The sequence below is a fragment of the Cryptomeria japonica genome, chromosome 5 (genome assembly GCF_030272615.1).
Source record: "Cryptomeria japonica chromosome 5, Sugi_1.0, whole genome shotgun sequence".
In the NCBI taxonomy this organism is placed as follows: domain Eukaryota; kingdom Viridiplantae; phylum Streptophyta; class Pinopsida; order Cupressales; family Cupressaceae; genus Cryptomeria; species Cryptomeria japonica.
Window position 1 is genome coordinate 835,202,702 of NC_081409.1, and position 16,947 is coordinate 835,219,648.

The following is a 16,947-nucleotide window of genomic DNA, read 5'->3' on the forward strand; positions in this document are numbered from 1 at the left end:
AGTTCTATGGCTTTGATTTTAATGTCTGAATCTGTGATACAAAAGAACTTTACCATTACCACAATATGATTCATTAGCCCATCACTAACAATGTCCAGATCACATATTTTACTTTGTAATATGCCAGTAAGCCTGGTTGCACCAATCCATGTTTGCAACTTAAGTTGTGCATTCAAAATATGTCTGGGTGATAGGGGACAAAAGTCTCCAGGACAGTCGGGGATGCCTAGCCATCCCCTGGCCATCACAAGGACTTCTGGCTGTCCCCTATGGCCCAGAAACGTCCCCTTTTTTCTGAAACAGGCAGGAAACGGTTAAGGTAGACTGAAAAAACATCCCCAGTTTGTCCCCGGCATGAGCACGGGGGCACCAAGCCCAAGGATGCATCCCCGTGGAACATAGTGAAAACGGCATGTGCCATGAAGGCTTGTGTGGTTTCAAAGGCCTTAATTTGGCTGCCCTCAGATCTCATAAGGGATTCTGCCCCTCAACTCCACAAGGGTATTGACACCAAACCCCCACAGGGGCCACTGCCCATCAACCCTGCTGAGGCCATTGCCCTCAAACTCCCACGAGGGGTGCTGCCCCTCAATCCTATTGGGGTTGTTGCCCCCAAACCCCCATAAGGGACTCTACCCCTCAACCTCACTAGGATCTACACCACCAGACCTCCAGTCATTATTGGGATCTCTTGTCACATAAGAAAATTACAATGAGGATCAGACAAGAAATTGATATCTAACTATTCAATGTGCTGACTTAGATATTATTATTGCACAACTTCCCAAAAAATTCTTTAGATGAGGTAGTTTCTGTTGTCGGGAATAATCATTATGTTATGTTGTTATGTTTATGTTGTCGTCGGTAATAATGTGTTATGGCGGTCAGTTAGTTAGCCGACGGGTAGGTAGTTGGAGTCGCGACGGTTGTGTCGCACCCCTTCGGCTGTCATATATTGTAACACCTCCGGGTGTTGGAGGACATGTAATATTGACGACAGATTATAATATGAACATCCTTTGACATTAATGAAAAGCTTATTCTGGTACTTCCTTTGTAATTGCATTGTGCATTGCTGTTCAGTTTCTGTATTCTTCCTGTTTACCCAGTGAGGTAAACATTTGGCGCTGTTGCCTAGACGAACTCAGGAACGGAAGACACGGATGGCGCACAGACACAATGGGCCTACCCGTTGGTGAAGTAAACCCGGAGAACCGACGACAGCAAATTTTACGAGAATTTCATGAGCGCCAGGATGACGGACGTAGGGAAGACCGACGAAGGACAAATAATCCTTAAATTGTGAAAGGAGAGAAATAAAGAACACTGTTAGAAGCAGAAGAATTATGTTGATTGTATACAAAAGAATGAATTAATAAAGACGTGTTGTGTTTTGATTTATGTGTTGAGAAACATGAAATTGTACCACAATTAATGCCCAATTTACTGAATAAAGACAAAAATAAGAAATTAGAAACCCACGAGTGGGAGGCTGCGCAGAAGGCTTTGATTTTGGAACAACGTGTAGAACGTAGACGGAGGCTGAGGCAACTTGCCGAAGGACGACCTACCGAAGGGTTGCCCGAAGGGAACCAAGGAGGTGTCACGGAAGGTGCAGAAACCGAGGGGAATTTCTACGCGTCGCCAGACTACGGTAGAGCGAGAAGCCTTGAAGAGTTTCTGGAGGAAACTAGGTTACGGAGAGAACTAGTTGAAGAGACTCGAGATCGGTTCAAAAACTTATCTCTCACGCCACAAAGGGAGGATCACTGAAGGGAGCCGGGCACAGGTGACGACGAAGCGCCACAAAGGGAGGATCACCGAAGGGAGCCTGGCACGGGTGACGACGAAGGGGAAGTTAACCGCACGGTAGGTATAAGGCAGAACACCGTACCTTCGGTCACCACCACAGGAGACATCAGCGGCATCGGAGGAAGTAACCGCACGGTAGGTACAAGGCAGAACACCGTACCTTTGGTCACCACCACAGGAGGCATCAGCAGCATCGGAGGGAGCAGCACCGGAGGGCAGACACAGCCACAACCACCTCCAAGTAGACGATTTCCATCAATGGCGACCAAACAGAAGTTACCCAAATTCAACGGGGATAGCAAAGATGATCCCGCACGGCATTGCCGTACATGCGAAACCATCTGGACAGCCAACGGGGTGACTGACCAGGATGAATGGATGAAGCAGTTCCCCGCCACACTGAGAGGAGTGGCTATTGACTGGTATGCAGACTTGGATAAAACCAGTGTAACTACGTGGGATGAATTGAAGAAGGCATTCGAGAAGGAATTCCGGCTTCTCCGGGATGATAACGAGATAGTTTCCGAAATCTATGGAACAAAGCAAGGAAAGAAGGAGACCGTACGGGCGTACGGGCGCCGACTAAAAGAGTTAGTCGGGAAAATGGAAAGCCAACCGACCGATGGCTTGAAGAAGAGGTGGTTTGTCGAGGGTTTGAACCCTAAGCTACGACGGAAGATGAAAATTGTGCCTCCAACATCCTACGACGACGCATACAACCGGGCCATGGACCTGGAAAGTGAAAATAAGACGGCCAAAAAGAAGAAGAATAGATCTTCATCATCATCTGAAGATGATGACACATCGGAAGAAGAGAGTAGTAGTGACGAGAAGCCGAGGAAGAAAGTCACAACCCTTCAAAAAGATATGGAAAGGATGTTAAAAGAATTTAAGACAATGAAGGGGACTACAAGTAAGGACGATGAACTATGGTGCACGGAGTGTAAGGAGAGCGGCCACACGAAAGGTGCCTGTCCCAAGAAGGCATTCTGCGACATCTGCCAGATTATGGGGCATTCTACGAAGGAATGTCCATACAATCTGAAGGCACGTAACCAGCAAGTGCTCTTTGCGCAGGAGCAGCCATCCACATCGGAGGCAAACAATAATGCATCATCTGGAGGGATACCGGGACAACAGACGCGGCGGTGGAAGGAATAGCAACAATACCAATAACGGAAGCCGTATCCAGTATGACGCCAAGGGCCGGCCAATTATCCAATGTAGGGCCTGTAATCAGTGGGGGCACTTCGCCCGTGATTGCACGAAGGAAGCCACCCCTCAGCACCTCTGCCGTTGGTGTGGGCCAGGCGACCATGAGGACGCAAATTGCCCGCAGGCAGGGGTTAATCTCCTCAACATTGAGAAGGCTGAGAAGACTGGTGAGAAAGAAGTACTGGCGATCACCCGTGCCCAGACGAAAAAAGCCACTTATCCCGACCCCCGTACGAAGGAGAGATTACGGGAGGCAAAGGCCAATATTGAACGTGAGATGACGACCGAACGACGGGACAACGAGGTGGCGAGTACATCATTCCGTACGGAAGCGGAAAATAACATTATTGAGCAAATCTTGCAGATAGAGGTGCCGAAAAAGGTAAAGACCTTCTAGACTCTATGCCACAATTGAGGACTGCCATCCTCACCAAGGTGCAAAGCAACGCATCGTCGAGTGCACCACAGGTAGGGGTTCCCGCCACTGCTACGAAGAGTACACCACAGGTGGAGGTTTCCGTCAGCCCTTCGACTAACCCGATGTTACTAGTCGTGAGCAGTGGTAGACACCCAGCTGTGGTAGAAATGGGTATCCGTGGGACCATTCTGAAGGACACCATTGTGGACGGTGGATCTGGGGTGAATGTACTACCAGAAGAAACATGGAAGCGGCTAGGGAAGCCCACCCTATGGCCACCCACATTCAACCTGGTGGGAGCGGACCAACACGGCATTAAGCCACTCGGCCTGTTGATGGCCCAGCAAGTGACAATTGGTACGCAACCATTCTTGTTAGATTTCGTGGTCATTCCCTCGAAGAAGAAAGGCTATGACGCCATCCTGGGGAGAGTGTGGTTGATCAACGCAAGGGTAAACCACAACTGGAAGAAAAATACACTTTCCATGGAGAAGGGAGGGCGAAAATATACCATTGACCTACACACCCAAAATGTCGGCGAAGAGCTTGCCTCTTCCGACTCGGAGGACTCTAATAAAGGGGAAGGGGGTCCCGATGAAAGTAAGGGCAAGAACGCGATGGAGCCGAACAGTGAAGGGGTGCTAGAATTGGAGGGATGTTCTGAAGATGAGGTATACTCGACTAATGGGCTCTTCCACTGGCAAATGGAGGATTACGAAATGTTCCAAAGCTACAGGCTCGAAGTAGAGGAACCAGAGCAACCAACTGAGGTGTACCTGTCGGAATACAAAGAATATTGGAAGGGAGACGCCCCAAACCCTGGCGACGTAAATAATCCGAAGAGTGTCGGCACCGATTGGAACCCTGTGTGGAAGGCCGCAGCCTTCAAAATCTTTATTATCCTTCTTCTTCTTATGTACGGGAAGGAGTTCATGGTCCCTGTAGAATTTGTGGTTCCAGGTCTTTCAATGACCAGTGAAAATAGATTGGCCACCAACAGGTACAAATTGAAACCTTACCACGCGAAGCGCGCAGGGGACCCGAGAGGCCAGACAAACACTCGAGAGCCCGGAGGGGGACCCGAGAGGATGGAAGGGGACCTAAGAGGCCGGGCAAGCAACTTGAGAGGCACGGGACAAAAGCAAGAGACTTTTGGGCGAGAAAAACCGAGAAGGATGAAGGGCGATCCCAGAGACAGGGGACCCGAGCCGAAGACTCTCTAGACAACTTAAAAAAAAAACACGTACGGTCGTATGACAGGCGATCGTACGGTCAAAAAAAATTTTAAAAAAAAAAAAGGAGAGAGAGGAAAATGGCCACCGTACGGTGGGACCACCGTGCGGTGAATCACCACCGTGCGGTGGAACCACCGATGGTGGCACCACCGTGCGATGGAATCACCACCGTGCGGTGAAACCACCGACGGTGACACCACCGTGCGGTGGAGCCATCGTGCGGTGGAGCCACCGTGCGGTGGGACCACCGACGGTGGCCACCGTGCGGTGGAACCACCGACGGTGGCACCACCGTGCGGTGGAACCACCGACGGTGGCACCACCGTGCGGTGGGAGCCACCGAAGGCCGCGCAAGGATAAGACGCCGCACAACCCCGCGCAACAAGAAAGACACCGCACACCCCGACCACCGCACAACACCGAACACCGCTGCACAGCAAGGGATAAAGGAGGAGGAAGACGCACCGCACGGCTCAATCAACACGCACAGCAAGGGTTACGCGCAGCAGTCGCAAAAGGAAAAAGAAAAAAAAAAAAGAGCCACACAACCACGTAAGGGCAAAACGACCGCCATAGGTAGACCAAGTAGCCGCACGATCGGAGGTGCCAGTGCTGTTGTTGACCGTATAGGGTGGTCGGGGTGCCATCAAGGACATTACAGTGCCTAAAAAAAAAAAAACGACGACGGATTGAAAAATGATTCGATGACATCTGGAGCCTAGACACTGAAAATATTGGAGTGTAGAAGAAGGGTTTTGACATCATAAAATATCACAGAAATGATGCGCGCCATGGACCCTGCCCTGTACTACGACAGGGAGCGCACCTGGGGCGCTACCCCTCGACCCCGCTGGGGGCGTTGCCCCCAGACCCCCAATTTATTTTTGAGCTACAGAATACCACGGGAAGTGTTGTGCTTGTCCGTATTGTGAGAAAGAAGCCTGCAGCTAAGCATTGGCAAGGAAGAAATAAGCCGTAGAGGGAGACGGATTTGGAGGTTGCGAACAAACAGAGTTTGAGGGAAGGCATTGCAGGTCCGCGCAATCGTACGACAACAGGGAGTTATTTAGTTCAGTTTTTAGCCTTTGGGGAGTATGATGGAGGATTTGAGGTGTCTCCTAGTATTTGTGCCAGCGGATTGTGGCCACCTCCAGGCATGACTGGTACGCTTTGAGGAACTCGGAGGATGTCTCGGCGGGACGTGAGGTTGCCGTGGTGGATGCATAGAGGGCTCGGGAGGAGCTGACCAACAGGTTGGAGACACTAGTCGTGTGAGACTTAGTTCAGCGTACCTAGGAGTTGGATGCCGGGAGAGCAGCACGGGTGGCTATCGAGGACAAATTGGCTAGGGAGACAATATCAATTGAGTAGCAGTTGGTGGAAGCTGAGACTAAAAAACGTGTTTTGTAGACAAGTTTGGGTTAGGCACAGGAGGACTGTGATGGCAAAGGAAGCAATATTGGTGAAATCTGCACTTGAGCATCGGTTGGTAGCAGAAAAGGTTTTCAGGCGAGGACGCAGCAAGTGTATAAGATCTGGGCCCAACTAGCGTCAGTAGTTCCTGCCGTTCATCTCTATTTTGTATTAAGTCGTCGGAGTCGACTTCTTTTCTTTGGGGGGATGATGTTGTCGGGAATAATCATTATGTTATGTTGTTATGTTTATGTTGTCGTCGGTAATAATGTGTTATGGCGTTCAGTTAGTTAGCCGACGGGTAGGTAGTTGGAGTCGCGACGGTTGTGTCGCACCCCTTCGGCTGTCATATATTGTAACACCTCCGGGTGTTGGAGGACATGTAATATTGACGACAGATTATAATATGAACATCCTTTGACATTAATGAAAAGCTTATTCTGGTACTTCCTTTGTAATTGCATTGTGCATTGCTGTTCAGTTTCTGTATTCTTCCTGTTTACCCAGTGAGGTAAACAGTTTCTACATATGATGTGGTGGAAGTGGCATCATAACTCATTGTGGTTCAAATGAAATTGAACCAGATCTTGACTTTGATGCTCTTGGTAAAAAGTAATATGAAGATTATTGACTATTGATTATTGACATTTGACAAGTCACTGAATCATGAATTTATGAGTCTTTTCTATTTGCAAATTATAAGAAACTTAAATTGTTTATTGTTATTATGAGCATCACTTTTCTTCTATTGTTTAATATTAATATATATAATACAGCCATACCCATCCATACCAGCATACCCACACCCAACCCTATATCAAAATCGACAACTTAGGTATTCAGATTAATTTTCCAGCATCAATGGCAATTCTACACTCACTCATTACACTCAAAAATCACAGTTATCCTGAGTAATAGTGGCCCTTACATTTTCCACACCACTTCTAGCTTTTTCAAAAGGTAGCTCTAATATATATAGAAGCAGAAAAAATGCAAAGCATGGTAAGACTAAAAAAATTTAGTTGTTTAAAAGCATTTTGATTTTTATATTAAAACAGTTTGAATAATTTATTGTGGAATAAAATTTAAAACATTATTGACCTAAAAAACATAGTGCTGCCCCTATAATAGTAGTTCCACAATGTCATGGCCTATTATTTTAGGACCAGCAGTTTGTCTTTTTACAAAAAAGTCGAAAATGCTTTTACATAAAATATTTCTAAAAATACCACACATTTATTGTGTATTGCTATTTTCAATGTCTTAAGTTTGTTTTATCTCCACACAATATATTTGACGTGAAATAATAAATCAGCTTCTTGGCATTTTTATTAATAAATATCATTTTTTAATTTCCCTACCTTTTGTAGAGTTTACACTCAGTTCAGTGAATTCTATTTACATATTAGCCAGAGTGTCAAAGCCATGTAAAAAGAATGCTATTGTGCTTCAAAAAAAAAGCAAAAAGTCAGGAATTATTACAAACCTGACGCAGCTTGAAACCTTGTTCTTCAATGGATTGACCTCCAACAATTGAAACCACTCGAATATCCTACAAAAGATAGTGTACATTCAAACAAGAATGCAATGAAATTAGAATACTTACACCATCACACAAACTCTTATAAGTTTCATGCACTGAAATTTTCAAAATTATATCTGTTGTTTGGAACAGGTTCATTGAGTCAAGCTCAAAATCAAACACATCTTTTTTGTTGGATTTCAAATAAACAACCTCATAAGGGGATAAACTTTTATTGCACCTAGCTCTCTATTCTAATGTTTTGGTATGAATTCCATCCTTCAAGTGTAAAAACATAATACAATTTTTTGGGGGTTTAAAGATTACATGTATATCTTCCAAAAAGAAGGCGGCATTTGCAAAACCAGAAACCTGCTAACATAATGAGCCATGGGCCTTAAAAAAAAGAAGCTGCTTGGAGTACATGCACTTCTATTATGGTAGCTGAAGAATAGCAACAAAAATCCACAATGAAACTATGAGTTATCCTGAAAAATTTTGTGCAAAATACCTACAACTACTCCCTAGCTTTCTTCCCTTGTGTTGACTTTTTCTGATGGTGTAGTTGCCAATTTTCCCCTCGTATGAAATTATAGTGACCTCTTTTCTAATTCTTCTTTGCCCAAATCCTCATGTGTCTTAAAGTCCTGAATTTCAAAGCTTGGACATTCCAACTTAAGGCATTCATAGTGCCACACTCGTGGGTGGCCTAATTCCATTTAGAATGAATAATCTGAGATCTTTGTGACTATGGGCAATGTGGAGTCCTTTGCAATCCCCCATTTCTTATGTAGCTTTTCTTTGTGTTTCTCCACATATTCCACCACTCTATGTTTGCTATAGTTATCCATAAATTCCCTAAAAGTGCTACATTGTTCTACCTACGGATCCTTTGGAAAGGCCAAGAGTTCTCTTGCATTAGCATGTACCAATTCATCATCAACCTCATAGGTTAGTTGCACCACCTATATGGTTCCCTATATTAACTAATAAGTCAAGCCAATTGTATTAGCTCTGCACTTAAAGATGAGGTCATCCTATGCTAAGCAACCATTACATAACTATAGGGTACATTGAATTGCCAGCCAGGTTCCTTAACTTGAGACGGAGTCGGTACAATGTGTAAACTATGAGATGCCTAAGCTAAGTTATAGTCTAGAAATCAATCAACTTGCAACTTTTACTGAAAGAGGATACAGTCCTACTAAATAATGAAATTACAATCACAAATCAAAGAGTAATTACAAGGCAATTATCAATTATAAATAAAAAGCAATTGATGAATCAATATTGAACTAATTCCTATGATACAGTTCAACTAGTTGCTACGGGAATTAAAAAACATGAAATTATGTGAACTAATTATCAAACTAGATTACAAAAATACTGAAAATAAACTACTAAAACCAAACTATTGAGTAACTGTTTGCCCTCTCGGGTGAATAACTTAAAGTACACAGATAAAGCACGTAATGCAGAATAATAATGCCATAGATATCAGGTCAAATATGAGAGATGTTATTCCATTCATAATCATGTGTCACAAGTTACATTCGGAAGTATATAAAGATACCGAGGGGGTGTGAGCGCCAACCGCCGCACCGCAACTGCCACCCCTCGGTTGCTACTAACCAAGACAATTACAACTTACAACTTAATTAACTAGTTTTATTTGTTTACAATATTGCCGCTAACATCACCCCCCCCCCCCCAAAAAAAACAAGGTCGTCTCCGGACGACAAAACAACATGGAAGGATTACAACATAAAACTCAGAACTGAGAAGGGGGTGGAGGAAGCGTCCCTGGTGGAGAGGGGGCGGCGCTCAGGCGAGCTCGTAACTCATAGACCTGGTTAGTCCGCAACTTGAGGTCCCGCTCCACCACCATCTGGCGTTCCATCGCTGTTTTCACCATCAATGCGGCCTCCAAAACTTCCTTATCTTTCTGATCCACCTGCTCCAAAGCGCTACTCAGTCGGTTCTCCAACATAGTCCTGTCTTCCTGTACTTCCTCCAACCATGCCTCCAAGGCACCCCTAGTTGTCCTCTCTCCAGTTAACACTATTTCCAAGGCAGCTCGTTCTGCATCCCATGCGGCCATCGCCCGGGCCAACTGCTCTAGGTGGAGTTCCTCCGTCTGCTGGAGCCTAGTAACCAACTCATCTCAGGCCAACACGGCCTCCCTGCACTGGGTCTCTGTACTGTCGGCAATATATTGCGTCCTCCGCAACTCATAGTTAGTTTCTCGGAATGACTACTCTATTTGCCTCAACAATGCCCCTCTACTAGTTTCACCACCCTACTCCCGGAGGCCCCAATTCTCCAACATCTGCAAGGTCTCTATGGTAGGCCATCCACCAAACTCGAAGCACTGAGTAAAGTGGGTCCTGCACCTGTCCCTCATGAACTCAAGTAGTCGCACCAACTCCTCATCTGCCCGGGCCTCACCCTGAGACCGTACTGAGGCTACTACCCATATAGCTTCCACAGCCATATCCGCCAAAAACTACTCTAATTCCTTGTCGCCATCCCCTCTGGGAGATGCTACTATATCTTGCTCCTCCATAGCCCCGTGGGAAGTCTGAGGGAAACTCGGGGTGAACTCCTCCTACGTAGGGCTCAACATCAACTCGCAAATGGGTGAGTGATCCCTCGGTATACTCCTCGTAGGCTCTGGCAAACCATCTCCGACTAGGTCCACAATCTCGTGAGGACTCTGCTCTCGCCTTGGAGAAAGGACTACTGTTCCAACGGGGGCCATTGGTGCCAACTTGAATCGGCTCAGCCATGCATTCATGTCCTATTGAGAAGGGCGATCACTCCCTCCAAAAAGTTCCGGTGGGACCGCCATCTCCCCAGCTGTTGTCCCTCCAACCTCTACTACTGTCATGGAATGACTCTCGTCCACCACCAGAGGCTCTACCAGTGTCGTGGCCACAAGTGGGGGGGCCATAATCGTGGGTGTCCGGCCTTGCCCAAAACTAGGAACTGGCACTACCATCACTACCACACCTGAAGGAAGCAACATGGTACCTGCGGAAGTCATCTGCTCATCCACAGGGGTGGTTGCCACTGATGTTGCCCCCATGTCAGTCTCTCCATGTTGCCCACCTTGACCTACCATTCTGAAACTAATCTCCATGGCAGAATCACTGGAATCTTCCGCCTCCTCACTCGGGTCACTACTGCCAGACTCAGACTCTATTGCAGATGCTGAAATCTGCAGATGCTGAAATCACTACCTTCCTCTTCCGTTTTGTGCCAAAGTGGATATCTTTGCTTGGCACCACGATGTCCAGGTGTACCCAACCTTGTGGTGCCAAGTACTGGTCCTGGTCAACGGCACCAAATGTTTGCCCTCTCGGGTGAATAACTTAAAGTACATAGATAAAGCACGTAATGCAGAATAATAATGCCATAGATATCAGATCAAATATGAGAGATGTTATTCCATTCATAATCGTGTGTCACAAGTTACATTCGGAAGTATATAAAGATACTGAGGGGGTGCGAGCGCCAACCGCCGCACCGCAACTGCCACCCCTCGGTTGCTACTAACCAAGACAATTACAACTTACAACTTAATTAACTAGTTTTATTTGTTTACAATATTGCCGCTAACAGTAACACCTTACCTCAAGTGGGCCCTGACTTGGGCAGGTGCACTCCTATACCAACTGTTGAATAAAGTTACTACATCAAAGATCTTCTCATATACTTATTCATGAAGTTAACCAAATGCAGAAAAGCATATAATGCTGAAAACGGAGTACTTCTACAAAAATTGTTGACCTATGATTCATCTCCAACATAATATTTAAAGACTTTCTTTATCTAATAGACTAGTCCTAAGCTGTCACTCATTCCTGATATATAGAAAGACGATTATTAAATCTAGGAAACATAACAAAAAGCAGTTCTAATGGAACTGTATATCCAATCATAAAGGACTTTAATAACTAAGGGATTGTTGGAAGGTGTGCACCCTTCATCCCCTTGGTTGTTCAGCGCTGCCCTTGAGGATTCGCAACGTGGCTTAACCACCTCCTGTGGTTTGTTTAGCTCTGGTGTTTGTATTGGGCTTTAACAGGTCGATCTTTTGGCACAACGGTAAACCTTGGCTAACAAATGGTACTGCTACAGATAGGAGTCTTATAATGTTGTTTGGATAGCCACCTCAACACATGGATGTGTATTTTTGTACCTTGTGCTTCTCAGCTACAGCAACATCTACTGTTTCTACTTTTACTCAATTGCATGAGATCCACATGATGCTTTGACTACTTTTACTGCAACATGTCAATTTCTAGAAACACTCCTCATAGCAATAATCACATCATTTCATCACATTTTCCTCAATAATTATGCACATGTATTACATCCAGCATTCATATTAAATATGCTCAATAATTATTAGTCTTAACATTCAAAAAAGTATCATGGTTGTAATGTAAAAGTCTATAGTTCTTAGGAAATAAAGGTTTATCAGGCTAATGAAAAAGACAGTAAAATAGGCCCATCAATACGCAAGATGTTTGTGGCTCCTCTATGAAAACATGGTCTTTCTCTACCACAAAAGTGTATCATTGGCACATATCTTACGGTGTTAAATGAAATTCTATTTGTTCCTTGCATCTAGGCTTGAAAATTCTTAAAACACTAATAAACCTCAATGTAGGATGTAGCATATTTGAAATATTTAGCATGATTGTCGATCTGAGCTGCAACTAGAATATCTTGTGTCCACACCAATATCGAGAATCCAAATAGTCTCTTCATAAAGAAAATGTTATATAAATGATAAGAGACCTGTATAAATGATAAGAGACCCATACTTGATCGATATTGATCACTTCCCTTTGCTTAGGTGGTGATGTCCAAGAGTTGTTCCTACGGGACCTCAGATAGGTTGAGTACCTTTCCTTGCACTACCATCTAGTATGTGGTGGCCATTGGCATGCCAATTGTAAAGCCCTCTCTATTTGTCTAGAAGATTTTGTATGTGATGCCTAAGCTTGCATATCTTACCGCAAGGTTTGTGATTTTGTCTACTACCAAATTTCTTCCATCTAATGTTAATCTTGTTGATTTCATGAACTTGTTATTACTTACATTGTTTTTGGAAGAAAAGTCATCCTTATTCCATAATCTTGTGATCATGTGGACAGTCTCCTTGGTGATACAATGGGGTTGGTTGAGATACATATGATAACAATAGATATGGCTGAAAATGATTTGAATCCAACCCTCATCCATGCAAAAATCAAGGAAATCCTTCCATATGTCTAGCCTGAACTTCACCACCCGACTGTATTGTGGCAAATACTCGTTTTCCACCTTTCTCCTAATTAATGTACCATGTCTTAGCTATTGGAGATAGGAGCCAACAAAACAATTGAACATGCATTCTCTCACTCTATCCCACTCTAATACAGTTTGTTAAGTGAATTTGGGGTTCATTACTATCACAATGTTCTGGGGTGAGTTGCTAGTTCCCTTCTGCTAGAGAAAAAATTGTTTTGATTAATACTATGAACACTTTCCATGTTGGGATATCTAGTTTATGGGAGAATTGCCACCATGTTGCTTTGCATATTAATGTATCCTAGAGGTCTTCTCTTCTTATATTTCTCTTTCAAAGGTTTTCTCCACATTTTTTATGTAGCTCAATAGGTCACCTACCCCAATAGTGAGATAGCTTGCCGTGTGAGATGCCTTTCGATATGTGATGTATCTTGTATGTGGGGATTGTAGCTTCTTTATTTGTATCATCCCTTTTGTTTCTTTGATTTGTGGTGCCTTTTCTTCCTTTACGGTGAGTTTTGTGGTAGTTTTCTCAATTTTCCTTAGGCTACTAACCCCTTTAGCACATAGTACTTCTATTGATGCTCTTTTTTGTTCTTCCCAAAGCTAAACTTCCATAACCTCTTTATTGGCTATGCTACAAATGCTACTATCTACAAAAATCTCCACTTTTGAATTTGGATCCTCTTTGATTTCCTTCTTTGGTATTTTACCTCATGAATCTTCCTCGCTTAAAATTATCTTTTGCACCACCTCTTCAACATATGCAACATTCATGTCTATATAGAGGGCTATGTATACCATTCTGTATACATCAAAAAATTATAATTCTTCCTCCTAGGAGTCAAAGACTCCCTTGCAATTCACAAACCACTCTAAGTTCAACAAGATGTTGAATGTGTCAAAGGCATCCATCTCAATAACTTTAAAATCTATCCTTTTTTGATTCCCAATAGATTGAATTCAACGTAGCAACATGTTCCAATAGCACTCATGGAAATCCAACTCTTTTTCTTATCACACAATATCGATTCACCTAATTCTTTGCAATGGATTGCATCACTTTCAATACACCTTCCAATGTCCGCATTGCCTCAAATCCCCAATCACATGATGTCCTGACAGGCCCAACTTTGTCTTGATAGGCCTAAAACCCTGACCATCATTGCAAAGCTGGCCTCACATGCCAAAATCCACAGCCATCCATCCTTGGCATTTTGTCTTCACACCCTAAAAAGTTTGGCCCATCTCCAAGGTTGAAAAATCCATGACTTGGCAATGAAGAATGCATCATTGATATTTGATCAGGTGGCAAGGTAAGTTTGATGAAAGATCAAGACGAATAATGACTTAGAAAATGAGGTGAATCTTCTACTTCCACCTCAAAGGCCTGGCCTTCCTCATCACCTTGTTTCCTTGCTACCCCAAAAGTTCAGCCATGTAATGGCTACTATTAGTTCCCTCCTTCAGATGCCAACCAACAGTCAAAAGTGTGAATTCTTGCTTGAGCATCTTTTAGTACTAGCATTTGATGTTCCAGAATCTGACATGCTCTATGTCCTTGTTGGTCCTAATTCCCCCTGGTATAAAGAAACCTTCACCTACCTTTGCAACAATATCATTCCTCCTTACCTCACTAAAACCCAACAATAGACCTTCATCCATCAATCTGCCCATTACACTATCCTTGGTAATACCCTATTCCGAAGCCACTTTGATGGAACTTTCCTAAGATGTTTAGACAAAGAGGAGGCTGCCCAAGCACTATGTGAGGTACATGAAGGTATATGTGGGGCACACTCAAGTGACCTCACTCTGGCCAAGAAGTTACTGCACACTAGATACTACTGGCCCACAATGGAATGGGATGCATATCACTATGTCAAGAAATGTGTGCCTTGTCAAAAACATGGCAATAAGATTTGTGTGCCATCTCAAGATCTACAGCCATTCATAACACCCTAGCCCTTCTCATAGTGGGGGCTTAAAATCCATCCCACCTCATCCAATGGCCACAAATTCATCGTCACCGCCATGAAATATTTCACTGAGTGGGTGGAAGCATACCATAGAAATGATAATCCCTGACCACTCCTCACACTTCATGTCCTCATCCCTCCAAATCCCCGACCATTCATTCACACATGGCGGCACCCTCCAAAATCCCCAACCATTCACACACTACATGGCGGCACCCCCTAAAAAGCCTGGCCAAGGAGGGAGGTCTTCCCCCACATGCCAAAATCCCCGATCAGGAAGAAAGTTTGCCTCACATGACAAAATCCACAAAGCTGCATGGACATTTAACAAGTTTGAATAAGGAGTCAGCTGGGGTATTCAATGATGAAAACTCAGACCTTAAATAGGTGGGAAATCAGATCTAACTGTGATAAGGAAGACCTAGTTCGCAGCTGAAGGCAGAGCAGGGAGGATTTAATTGGCGATCGGGTCCAAAAAGTGTGAAAATCAGACCTCAAGCAATTGAATCAGACCTTAAGGCATTGAGAGTCCAGACCTAAAGCTAAACTTAGAATTGAAACAGCAAAAATCAGATCTGTAAATTTGTGAGCAGACCTTAGGTCTGATTACAAACAAATTCCATGCTAGTGAAAGTCATTTCCAGGCTTAAGAGTACAAATCTCAGATTGGGAGGGGTTAGTGAGAAGTGTAAAGTATGGGGTATTGGTGTTATTATTGTTTATTCCTTATCTATTTGATTCAAGGATCCCTTTGTTTTCCAGGTTAACGCCAGCAGCTGGATGCATGGTGTGGGGAGGTGAACTTATGAATAACAGGGGCAAAGTTTACAAGTCGAGGCATAAGAGGCTTGGGGCAGCATTTCTCTACATCAAGTCGCAACTTCAAGGATTCAACCACTACATGGGGATAGCTCTACAAACATCATGGAGGTGGCTGAAAGAAGAGAAGACTTCACAATGGGAGAGACCAAGCTAAGAAAGGGAAGCTGATTGTTCCACATTAAGAACACTCCCAAGATTCATCAACATTGCAAAGGGAAGCGTAAGGACTCATCATCGCAAAATAAAGATCAATGTCATGAAAGAGAAAGCATTAGAGTGAAGGTGCTAACGGAAGGAATTTTACAAATATCTTGAATTTCCTCCGGAAATCCAAGAATCATTGCCAATACAGCAAGAGAGTAATCCAAGACAAAGGAGTTTCCACACAAGAGAAGGAGAATGCGAATGTGATCAAGGTGCAAGATAGTTCATGAAGAGTTAATCAAAGCTACAAGATGATGCAATTTGGGAATATCTCCCACCATCATCACATCAAGCACTTGAAAATGTTGAGTATCAAGAGATATTGCCCGAATCACACTCCACTTTGTGATGAGTTACAAGGAGTAAGCTGAGGTGGCGCCTAGTCATCACTTCCCAATCACATCATTACAAGTCAGGGCGTCCAAATTCAATGCACTTGACACATCCAACGAGGAGGATAACTACCAAATGTGGAGGCACAAAGTTCGATATAAATAACCCCATCATTCATTGGTCAATCATTCAAAGAAGGATGTGTCCTAAAATGTAATTTTACCATTGGTCAAGCATTAAACGCTATGTAATGGGTGTAACAAACCTTAATTAGGGTTTCTCTCTTTCGATCTTGGCCATTGATGTGGATTTGAACCTAACCATTCAATTGTATTGAGAGCACTATATAAGACTCTACTTCCTCATTTGTAAAAGTTAATAATGAATAGTTAATAGCAAGTTAATAGTTAGTAGAGAGCAGAAGCTAGCAAGCAGATGATTAGAGTAGAATCGGAGGAGAAGGCAGAAATTGTTGTCAAGCTTGTAAATAAACATCCTTTTCATTGAAGATATGGTGGAATATGTTGTTTCTTCTACATACTGTGTTGTCCTCATTTTTGTTTTCAAAAATGAACAAGAACTTTTTGTTAAAAAATGAAAAAAATTACTCTATGGCATGCTTCCGAAGGCAGAAATTTGCCTCATTCTTGGGCTGGATCAATCATTGATCCATCCCCAAGCTACATTTCA

At 43.7% G+C, this 16,947-nt stretch overlaps 1 protein-coding gene across 3 annotated transcripts in view; it reads right to left on the bottom strand.

Annotated features, from left to right (window-relative positions):
- Positions 1–16,947, bottom strand: part of LOC131052678 (DEAD-box ATP-dependent RNA helicase 21) — a 218,892-nt gene that overhangs the window by 55,137 nt on the left and 146,808 nt on the right. For all 3 annotated transcript variants that reach the window (XR_009107493.2, XM_057987254.2, XM_057987253.2), the window contains exon 14: positions 7,580–7,645. Coding sequence is in view for 2 of the 3 variants with exons in the window: in XM_057987254.2 (XP_057843237.2) it covers positions 7,580–7,645 (66 nt within the window). In the remaining variant the exon portion in view is untranslated. The remainder of the gene's footprint in view (positions 1–7,579; positions 7,646–16,947) is intronic.